This window comes from Balaenoptera physalus (assembly GCF_965194825.1).
Source record: "Balaenoptera physalus genome assembly, chromosome: 7".
Taxonomy (NCBI): Eukaryota; Metazoa; Chordata; class Mammalia; order Artiodactyla; family Balaenopteridae; genus Balaenoptera; species Balaenoptera physalus.
The window spans coordinates 58,398,042-58,410,288 of NC_138886.1; the positions used below are offsets into that span (position 1 = coordinate 58,398,042).

Sequence of the window (12,247 nt, forward strand, 5' to 3'; positions counted from 1 at the left end):
TTAAATTAGGGTACAAAAAAAGAGCTCAAGGTATTATTAGGAAGCAAAGGATAGAAAAGGGAAGGAGGAAGAAAGTGTTTTACAGTCAGACACCTGAGGGAGAAGGTCAGGTGAATCTTGTAACTTCACCAATTTGAAAGGTTCAGAAGGACAATTCCAGAATGACTGTTCCTGAATTACCACATCACATCTAATATCACACCTTAAATTCGAGCTCCATCCCTGTGACATTCTCTCCTGTTTCTCTTTGTGTCAGCTTCTGAATGTAGGCGTACAAGTTTCTAGCCGGCACTTCGGTATCCCCGCAAGTCACTGCCTCCGACAATGCATCGTGGATGAAGATGTACTGGTCTTCTGTCTGAACCATGTAATTCCTCTGGGCTCTCATTAAAGTTACATGGCCGTAAATATCTACAGTTTTTTCATGCTTTATTCTTTCTAACATGGCGTCTATCACAATGAAACAGCCAGTCCGGCCAACGCCCGCGCTACAAGGGAAACAGAGAAAATCAAGGTCCAAATGAATCTCTTGGGGAACCAACACATCATAACATTATTCTCATTACTTTTAATTAACGACGTTTTAAATCCATTAATTCTACTCAAATAGCTACTGTGATGATTTTGGGGCATTCTAAACCAAAGGGTAGGGAACAAATTAACAAGTAAAAGGTGATTGGTTTCAAAATGTAAAATTATTAAATCTATAATTACTATGCTCCTTGATCATGTGACACAAAGCAGACATTAGTTTGAAATTATTATGAAAAAAACATATTTAGGCTTTTTACATTAAAAGATATTTTAAAAACTGGTCAAGATCGAACTAGGCTTTATCTTTCTACAAACTATTTCAGTCTATTTTAGTTCAATTTATAAAAAAAAGGAAAAAAAGAAAACTAGTATATCATTCAACTTGAAACATTTCACACTCTAAAACTCAGCGAGGAAGTTTTAAAACCAATCTAGTGGGAAGTATATAATTAAAATATTAAAATGTTGCTGCATACTCAAAATAGTGCAGTGTATTCTCAATGGAAAGAAATTCTTAATAAGAAGCAATCACTAGAGAGTGTGGGTGTGCTTCTTGCTTTTACTCCTTTTTCTTCCAGAGTTGAATGTATTTTGAAATTTCAGGTGAAATTCAAGTATTCTGTGTGGGAAAATAAAAGCCTCAGTCTTTGTTACTGAAGAAGCTCTGAGGCATTTTTTAAAACTCCATTACTTATAGGGACTTATGGGCTATTCTCCAGTTGGTGGGAACTGATTCAAAGAAGAGGAGGTGAGAGATCAACAAAGCACAGTGACAAGTTCTGCCGCCAAGGAGACAACCTAATTCACTGAACTGGATTAGAGAGTCAGGTGGATGGAACATTGGAATTTCCTCGAGTGTGGGAAGGAATACTAACAAAATAACACATCTGTGTTCTTAAATCCAAGGTAAGCCTTTTATTGTCTCTAATTTTATCAAACCCTTTAGGCTGAGTCCACTTATGTGTCACGTATGGCTGAATCCAAATGTTTTTCTCCTTCTGATCGCGGATGCTTACCTGGCTGGGAAACATGTAATCAACAGGAATAGGTATATATCAGCACCTTAGACACCAAGCAACAGACAGCCTCCTTCATTCACTATATGCCAGTGTTCCCCGTCATCTGTATTTCTATGTGCTCATTTATTAGTCCACCTGTGCACTGATACATCCATCTCTTCATTCAATGAGCAGTGAAGTACTTTGCTAAGTAACATAGGGGTTACGACATTGAAGGTGACTTAGATCCTACCTAGAGCTCAGATTATCAACGGAGATAATGCTTTACATAAATATTTATAACACAAGTAAAAAAAGGTGTGTTGGTTTGTGATGTGGCATTTGAACCAAGTTTTGAAGGACAGAAGGATGGGGAACTGAGGAGACTGAAATAGCAAAAGAAATAGATTGGCTCTGGGAGCTGCACGTAAAATTTTCATAGGCCTAGTGAAGCACCAGTGCAAGGGATGTACCAAAACTTCATATAAATGAGTTTAATGAGCACTAGCGTACCTGATTCAACTGCCAAGTGGCTGTAGGTGGTAAGTGAGCATTTTGTAACAAATATTACCTTTATGTAACTACTGAGCAGCATAGATCAAGCCCAGCCTCCACATAGGAGCCCTGAGGTTCAGATACTAGTTTCTGCGGAAATAGGATATAACCACTATTTAAAAATTGTTTCCTTTTTTTGTCTTGTCAGATGTAAAAACTGTCAGTATCTAGTCAGAGAGCCTCTGGATACTGACTCTAAGACTCCATTCAGGGTTTAAACCACAAAGTGACATGACATTGACGTGTAATGCAAAAGCCTTCTGGGACAAAGCGTCTGAGAGATGACAGCACATTTCCTAGCACAAAACAATTAGAAACCTGATGCACTGAGATCCACGAAGCCCCATTTTCTTTAGTTAGTTTTACCAAAGAAATATGTAAGATGGCAAGTTTTCCCTTACACTCCCCACCTTCTCCCTCCCCCATACCCCCGGCAGGATTATAATCACCCTCTGTCCCAGTCACATCGTATTATTAGTTAGTTAGTCTGGTAGGGCCATTGTCTGCAAATAATGAGCATATCTTGAGAGCAGGAATTGCATTTTCTGTTTTCTGTGCCCTGCACCAAGCGTGCAGTCAGTGTGCAATAATGTTTGTGAAAAAGTGAATGAATTAGTGATTGGCATGAGAGGCCTTGTATAATGAGCATCCTATCCAGATTTGGTAACAGGATCCCTCAGTCAGTGAAAGAAATCCTACATTTGATAAAGGTTCAGAACTATGCGGAGAATACCTGAAGACTCCACAAAGTGTCTGATAGCGAAGAGGGAGACAGGAAAATGCTTTGAGCGGTTTCCACATCTTGGTCTCCTGATAAACTGTCACATTGCAAGTAAAGAAACTAGGTAAGAATTAGCCTGGAAGACGGAGGCGGCCTCCACATTTGGTGTGTCCTAAGACTAAGTAAACCTTTTCCCTTTTTCTGTGTTGTCTTTCTAATTGTGCATTACTTCCAACTAGATACAATTTCATGCATTTCTACCTAGTGGAAGACACACTGTAAGCCATATAACTGAACACTATGTATCAAGTCAAGTCTAGACAATGGCAGGAATATTTTCTCCAAATATGTATCGGGGGCCATTCCAAATGTCTGGATGACGCATGGTTCTATATTCTGGCAAAAAGATACTACAGAATCTTGCAAAATTGGTAGGGATAACTCCAGACCCTAACAATATCAACCTCTTCATGGTGATAATAATTCATTTTTTTTCCCCAAAAAAAAATGAGGAAGGAAAAAAATCAAACATGTGCCTGTGTCTACCTCATGAATTGTGGGAAGAAAAGAAACAAAGAACAGAGGCTACGACTTGTGCAAAACTTATTTTTTCCTCCTCCAAACACAAAATATTATTAACAGCCCAATCTTGCTGTTCATATGGAAGAGAGGGAAGAAAGTGTCCCCTGGAACTTACATGTTACCTCTTTTCTATGATGCAGAGTTCTTGGGGGTTTTAAATGTTAGAGGTGTCTCTTAGCTTGAAGCAAGACCATGAGGTTCAAAATACTTCTTCCAGATACCAGTGGCTGGGTGTCCCTGAGACAGTCACTTAACCTCTCGTTTTTCTGTTGTTCTTAAATCATGATAGTGATAATTAACTCGTTAATTATCTAGTAAGTTTCAAGGCTGAATTAAACATACAGAGTGTTTTGCAAACATAAAGAAAGATGCAGTCGCTTTGTAGGTACAAACTCCATGTAAAAATTCTACCTCTAAAGCTGGCAACAAGAAATAGGAAATGTTAATGCTGGGAAATTTTTGATAGAATCACCACAGGATCATTTGAGATCAGGCTTTCAAAATCTTGCTTTAATCTACCCCCTCAAGCTTTTCTTCCTTTCCTCCCCATATTTCCAATAACAATACCTTACGTTTGAGGAAGTTTCTGCTTTCACACATATTCTCAAGGTAAATGAGATGGCAGTGAAACGCCTTCTCACCACAGGACTCGGCGTCCTGGAGGTATTCAGCAAATGTCTGTCGGTTTCCTTTCCCCTTTAATGATTCACAACATTCGGGAACTTCCCTGAAGTCATATAGCCAATGGTAAATGGCCAAATAGGGACTCAAATGCAGGTTCTGAGATGCTGAACTTTAGCACCACATTTCAGGGCATCACCATTACTTCACATGTCTTTCTGCCATCTGGGTAAGCAACAATTGCCAAATATGGAAACTTTCTTGTGGCCCATCCCTCTATAACATTCCTTTAGTAGTGTTTAACTATCCCTAATGAAAGTTCCTTGAAAAGCCTTTCTTCCTTGGTTTCTGTGACACTGATTGAGGGATTATGATGAACATCAGATATTCCCCTTTGGGTTGATGGTAGGAAGGGAGGAGATTTTATAATGGTCTCAAATACAAAATAACCTGAAACCTGTTGCATATGAAATTAGCCAGAAAGATCTGTGACTCACGTAATGGTTCCATTGACTCTAGGACAGGGTAGAATTTCTATCACGCTGGAAACCAAAATCAAAGATCAACTCTGTCATCTTCAGAAATCTACTGGCAGCTCTTCAGACTGTGCCTCAGCGTGTAATGTTTTTTTTCTATCTGATTCCTGTGCTGATTATCCTCCTGCTTCTCTGGATTCTTCCATCTGAATCTCTTTCTCTAATTCACATATTTCTGCCAGCCCCCAAAATGGAGATAATATCCCCAAAGTTCTGTCCTCCTTTCTCTCATTCTCCTTCCTGGCTCAGCAATAATCTTCAAACAAATGATTCCTAAAGTAATAGACCTTTCTTTGAGCATAAGGGAGACCTATATTTCAAACTGCTCTCAGGTTTTTTCTAGAAACAAACATATACCAAGAATAATCAACATCTTCTCTGCTCAGATGTGCTCTTCCCACTCTCACTCTCCTCCTTGTCGTTCGGGTCTAAAATGTAAGGATCAGCTTGCATTGTTTTTGCCTTTTGCCCTGCACAATAACAAATTATACATTTCTACGCATTCAATTTCTACAATTTTATTCAACTATCCATCAGTGGTGTGCCAGAGCTGGCAAAAGTCAATTGTTAAATTCTCAGAAATCCTGCTTAAATAATTATATTAAAAATAAAGGTAACGCTCAAAATACATTGCTTCTTAATTATTTTACATTTATGCCCTTCAGGTGAAAATATTATATAATGGTATGCTACTGAGTATCTCTCCCCAGCTTTTGGATTCAGTGATGTCACATTTGTAGCCTGGAATCAGCCACTGTGGGAGTGCTTACACCAAGGTAATTGACAAATAGTGTTCCCTACCTCCAACCCCTGCCACCCCAAGCTGGTGGGTACATATTACCAGCACACAGACTATCCTAGTTCATCTATTCCTAGCACCACCACCCAGGGACAGACAGGAGATGCTCATTACTTTGTTCTTCCATCCTCATTTGCCATACTATACTCTTTCCTAAGATTCTGTAGGCTATTATCCCACAAATATTTACTGAGTGCCTATCGTGTGCTAAGATATCAGGGAAGTGGTGAACAAAACAAACATCATCCTTGCCTCATGGAGATGGCAGTGTAGTGGGGGAATTTGATATTAATAATCATATGAATAAATATATAATTATAAATCTCAGCAACTGTTGTGAGGTAAATGTGTAGAATCCTGGAAGAGCACCTTTGAGGAAGTGTCATTTAAATTGATATCTGTTAGGAACTGGATTGTGTTTCTTCAAAATTCATATGTTGAAGCTCTAACCCCCCACTGTGACTGTTCAAAAATAGGGTCTTTAGGGAGGTAATTCAGGTTAAATGAGGTCATAATGGTGGGTCCCTAATCCAGTAGGGCTGGTGACCTTGTAAGAATATAAGAGACTCCAGAGATCTCTCTCTCTGTGCACAAGTATGCAGGAAAGGCTGTGTGAGGACACAGTTAGAAGGCGACCATGGTAAATTAAGCCAAGAAGAGAGGTCTCACCAGAAACCAACCCTGATGGCACCTGAGTCTTGTACTTCTGGCCTCCTGAACTGTGAAAAAATAAAGTTATATTATTTAAGGCACTCAGTCTGTGGTACTTTGTTATGGCAGCCCTAGCGAACTAATACAATACCTAAAGGACAAGGCATGGTTTGCTGAGTGAAGATGGGTGGGAAAGCTTTTGAGGAGAAAGAATATCCCAAGAAGAGGCCCTGGAATGGAAAATAGCTTAGTATATCGGAGTAATTAAAAGAAAGCCAGGGCGGCTGGAAGGCAGTGAGGGAAAAAGGGCATGTTCTACACATCTATTTTCCATTCTAAGGATTGTTTAAAATTTTTATTACATCTATAACTCTATTAACAGCAATTGTTTAAAATAATTCTGTTTTACTCGTTCATAGTTTACCTTTATGACATGGCTCATCTATTCTTGAATTCTTTATTTTGTTACATTTATCGGTTTGCTAGAATACGTCTTTGAATAGTGCTTCATATAAAATATGTGTGGGTAGTAGTATTTCTGATGTCTTATATATCTGAGAAGTTCTTTATTATAGGGCCAGCAACTTGGCTATGTGCAGGATTATTGGGCTCCAATATTATCTCCTCAAACTCTAAATATATTGCTCCACGGTCTTCCTTTGTATTTTGAAGAAGTCATAGGCCAGCCTTATTTTTTGTCTTTTAGTAGCAATTTTACCCCAAGTACTTGTGGGTTTTTTTCATTAACTTAGAGGTTCGATAATTTCATCTGGATGTGTATTAAGCACTGGTCCCATCATTAAATCTGCATGGCTCTCAGGTAATAACAATACTTTTACTATAAGAGTCACAGCTCTCCCTCAGAACCAGGAAAATTAAACATATTTTAAGCTTCCCCACCTCTGGGCTTTTGCTTATGCAGGCTCTTTGTCCTTATTGTGTCCACATGTTGATATCTACCTTCCTTCAAGACTCAACTCACACGCTGCATCCTTGATCAAGACTTTACCCTTGGTTTATTTCTCTTTGGATCCTTATGACAATTTATACCACTTTATTGGCAACTGCCATACCTTATTTTTGTTTTCTGGTTATTATCTTTATGCCAGTTGATACTCTCCTTTAGGGGAAGAACAACAGCTTCCTTGTCTCTATTGCGTCTGACAGTTTCTCCTGGCAATTTCCATGCCAGGGAACTCAAAGGTGCTCAACTTGAGTTGCAAATTTTTTAAAAACGTAAGTTAAAAAATATTGTCTTCTCCTGGATCAATGACATATACAGGAACATTCCCCCAAAGGCCCCTGCATGGGAGTATTCCTTTGATACATGTTTATAAAGATAAAGGGAGTTCTTATAACTTGATGAGATGGAAACAACCTGTGCTTATGTTTTACTCCAGCTGCTCATAAATAACAAACCTCAGGACCCACATTTTTCTTAAGAAATTGAACGTTGAACATTCAGAGCTTTTAAAAGAATGCCAGCCTACTTTTGTTTGAATTTCCAAGTTCCCGCAGCAGCACATATTTTACTTCCTTCTCCAATTTGCTCTATTTTTCACCCATCAGTATCTGAGTGCAGTGCACCTCTCAAAATGAAGAATTGTAGTTCTAAAAGCAAATGCATTTTTCTTTGATCCTGAAAAACTTAGCTCCCCATAGCGGCGATAATGATGGAACCCTATTTAGTGCTGTTTGTTTTTCATCATTTCAACAGCCTTCAACGTGAAACATGATAAGAACAGCAAAACTGATAAACCACCCTTATTTTTATCTGTCTTCTGTCGGAGTACTTGCCAAGCACAAAGACAGATTTTTCTAAATATCTTTGGGAAAAAAAGAAGAGTGCATAACCCTGTGCTTCAGGCTGAGGCCAGCACAATTCGGGACATTTATTATGTTACAGAAAATTCCAGCAAGAAGGGAGGAGGACAGCACTTTTAAATCGAGTCTAGGATTAGGTTGGTCTCTGTTACCCTTGGAGTAAAACCAACTCTGTACGTTACCTTCGGGTGAGGACAATAATTCCACTAACGTAAACCAAATTATTGACAAACTTTTGCCTTAAAAAAAAAAAGGTTTCAGTGAGTGATAGACATTCCAATGTTTACAAGCTGAAAAACTAGGCAATCCATTAAACAAATACGCCTACTAGGAAATTGTTATTACTTCACTATTATCATTCATCCAGTTACAACATTTGTTTTCAATTTCTAAAAACATGATTGAGTTAGTCCCAGGAGTTGAAATATGCTTAATGTCCCGTGATGCGATACGGTAGTAATGTGCAAAAGGAAAACATTAAGAGGCACGAGGGGGCTATTTTGTACTAAAATCATTCTGGGTATGTGCTTAAAAGTTGGCTTTTCTGATTAATCTGGTGGAGTTTTAATGCTGACCCTTTACTGATACTTCAATGATATGGCAAAGAAAGACAATAGAATTAGAAGATTGTACAGATCATTTAGTTGGGTGCAAAGATAGTACAATATGGCCCCAAAATCATGGTGAGCATTTCATACATATATCAGCTCATGCTTTGATTGGATATTATAGTTCAGCTATAAAAAGAATGGCATTTATGAACTGCAAGACTACTAAAAAAGGAATCTAATAGAATGGATTGAGTTTTATGACTGAGGTTTATAAGATTAATCAGATGACTATCCTGATAAAACTGTGATGTGATCCTGATATGACTGCTGTTTTGAAACTCTTCTTTTTTTTTGACAAAAATTAACATTTAACTTAATATACAGCTATACTGGGCATCTCTAAAATATTTAGGGCTCTCTACAAAAAACAGACCCATAAGTATTTTAGTATTACATCCTCTGGCATCGCTTTAGAATGACCAGAGAAATTATACAGATTTCTTGGATATAAATATTCATCTGCCTAATTCACTTTTACATATTATTTAAAAATAAAAACTAAAAAGATATCTTTGGACAAACTGTCATTGAAATGCTGTAGAATATATCCATGCTATTAAGTAGTTGTTTGCGAGGGCAATTTTGCAGTGTTTGTTAAAATTTAAAATGCACACATCCTTTGACACACACTTCTAGAAATCTTTCATGGAGGTATATGTATACATATGCACAGAGAGTTTTAGAAAGTGATTTTCATTGCAGCATTATTTGAAATAGCAAATTATTATAACTAAGGAAATAGTTAAATAAACTACAGTATATAAATACTGAGACTACTACGGGCAGTTAAAAGAATGAGGTAAATCCACGTATTGACCAAGAAAAAAAAAAGATTTCTAAATATGTTGCAGAGCAATATATACATCATGATAACACTTATATTTTTTTACAATTCCACACAGTACAGTTATATATTGAATATTTTTATATGCATACCTGTTGATTCATGGAACTCGATCTGCATAGATACACAAATTATACCAATAGTTACCTCTTGGTGGAGAATGGAATTGGTGATGGAGATGGTAAGGAGGCCTTTCACTTTAGATGAAATGTATGATTTTTTTTTTTTTTAGCAAGGACAATATAATCAGTAATAATGGAATTAAAAAGAAATATAAAACAGTGGATAAACAGTTACTATTATAAAAATATGAAAGATCAGTGAACAGTTGAGGATCCAAAGATATCGAGAGGTCAGTACCCATCATATTCCCTCAGGGCATTTTATTTTTCCAGATGGGTGAAGGGGGATTTCTTAAAATGAATTACGCCTATAAAAACCAAAATCCACATGGGTCTAATCTGACTTTTTCCCCCAAATATATTGACTCAAAAATCCTCCAAAGGCTTTGCTGTATAATCTTGGCTCTGTCCCAACGTTATCTGCTGAACACATTCCTCATTATTCTTAAAATGTGATGCTCAAGATAAAGTAGAAGGCTAATATGTTTATATAAAGAACACCTGAATATGCCATAGCAGGTTTTATTTTACAGATGGATAGAGGAGGCCATTAGGCAGAGATAAAACAGACTCAGGTGGTTCTTATAATTGGTAGTTGACTTGAATCTGAATGAGGTCAATTGAGTAATGCTATGGAATTATGAGGAACTATATCTTTTTCACTGAAATTTTCTTTGTAAATGGCCATATCAGTTCAATCCGTATTCTAAATTTTGTTTAGAATGACACAAAATTATCCACATTTTGAGAGTGGATACAACCATTAACCAGGTCTGCCAAATAAAACCGCACAGGTTGTGTGCTGCTCAACGCAAAGAAAGTACCAATCATGTAGATTATGATGTTTCCAACCTGTTCAGATCACACAGCAGGCTCACCATTAGCAACATAAATGCTGTTACTCTTGACTCAGGTTAAAGGAGAGTCAAACAGAAGAGCTACTGAAAGGTATTTGGAAAATATTCAAACTTTAGCAACTTTATTTCGATTGTTTTGCAAAGTATATCTGTGTTTTCCCACACGGACAAGATTTAGGGGGTTTTGGTTTTGTGTTTTTGCTTTTTTAAAATGCGATTATCTTCATATAAACATAAATGGTCCAATGGTTTTCAAGGCTCTTATCAGGGGTTATAAATTGGTAGCTCTGTTTTATTTAGTCCTTTTGTTTGATTCACACAAGGTTTTTTTTTTTTTTTTTTAGAATAAGAGGCTCTTTTCTTTCTTTAATTAATTTATTTGTTTATTTATGGCTGTGTTGGGTCTTCGTTTCTGTGCGAGGGCTTTCTCTAGTTGTGGCAAGCGGGGGCCACTCTTCATCGCGGTGCGCGGGCCTCTCGCTATCGCGGCCTCTCTTGTTGCGGAGCACAGGCTCCAGACGCGCAGGCTCAGTAGTTGTGGCACACGGGCCTAGTCGCTCCGCGGCATGTGGGATCCTCCCAGACCAGGGCTCGAACCCGTGTGCCCTGCATTGGCGGGCAGATTCTCAACCACTGCGCCACCAGGGAAGCCCCCACACAAGGTTTTTTAAGGCAGTGAGAATCTCAGTCTCAATACAATTTACCGAATGTCAGGGTCTGCTTCACTTATTTGTATCACCCTGCAGACCTTCAGCAGGCCTTTGTGTTGGTGTTTCCAGAGGCCTGATCTGGCTTCTTAAACTCACAGGTTTCTGAATTAATGCATCAGTACTGCTCACTGCCTTATCTAACTCCTCAGCCTACTTAGATTTTTTGAAGGTGGAAACTGAGACCCAGGCAGGGTTAGGAATTTGACCAAGATCATGTGACTGTTATTAGCAGAGCTAAGACTTGGGTCCCTGTCTCCTCTTTCCCAGACTCAGGCTTCTAGCAATGGAATTTTATTGAAAACAAGACGACAGTTTTCCTTAGAGCTCCCCAGACGGACCCAAGGTCCATGATTCTATCAATTTAGGGTGCAACAATGTTGGTCCAAAAAGGATCTAAGCTGTGCCTATAACTGTCCTTTATTAATGAAACGTTAGCTCTCCCATGCTATTCAACTACCCAAAGAGAAAGGAATTAAGTGGCTTTTGAAGCATTGTCAAGATAGATCTTCATGTACCTGTGTATGAACTACTTATACTGATGTCAGCTCTATCTGTTTCAGATAGATGGATGACTTTCAGTAAGTGTAGTATTCATACATGATGACTACTTAATTAGTGAAAACTGGTATTAAGTGTATTTAGAATGCCATAATTGTCACGTTTGAGGATAGGCGTAGAAAGGAGAGGCTTTGCCTCCCATGCAGGGTAACAGTAGAAGATGGAAAACAGTCACAAGACTGTGACACCAAAGAGATGAAAGGTAATATAATTCAATTCAATAAATTCAAAATGAGAGATTCCTCTTCTATGTATCCATCACCATGTGACGTATCACTAGGCATTTATGCATTATATGTCTATCCAAGTGATCTGTACACATACCTAGGCAGTATTAAAACATAGATTCCTGTGTTCTGCCCCAGAGATTCCAGTTCAGTAAGTCTGGAGAGGAACTCAAGATTGTGCATTTCCAACAAGCTCCACAGTGATGCTGATGTGCTGGTTCATGGACCGTACTTTGGGTAACAAGGCTGTAGAGGCACTCCTCTTCTAATATTTTTATAAGTAATTGAGGGCCAAAAGATGTATCAAATATACTCCTAATTATCTATGCACGTGTGTGTATATGTGTGTTCATATATATAAATTTAAAAAAATTTTTGATCTTTCATTCTTATATAGGTTTTTTTAACCTAACTGACTAAAAACTTAAATGCAAAGGGGAGAGCACAAAATCTGCTTTCAAAAATGTATGATTTGCTTTTTTTTTTTAAAGGCCAAA

The 12,247-nt window shown here is 38.0% G+C and overlaps 1 protein-coding gene across 5 annotated transcripts in view; it reads right to left on the minus strand.

The window, feature by feature from the left end:
* The window catches only part of PTPRD (protein tyrosine phosphatase receptor type D), a 2,148,784-nt gene that overhangs the window by 14,407 nt on the left and 2,122,130 nt on the right, over nt 1–12,247 (minus strand). For all 5 annotated transcript variants that reach the window (XM_082470803.1, XM_082470804.1, XM_082470805.1 and 2 more), the window contains one exon: nt 203–488. In XM_082470803.1, coding sequence (XP_082326929.1) covers nt 203–488 — 286 coding nt within the window. The remainder of the gene's footprint in view (nt 1–202; nt 489–12,247) is intronic.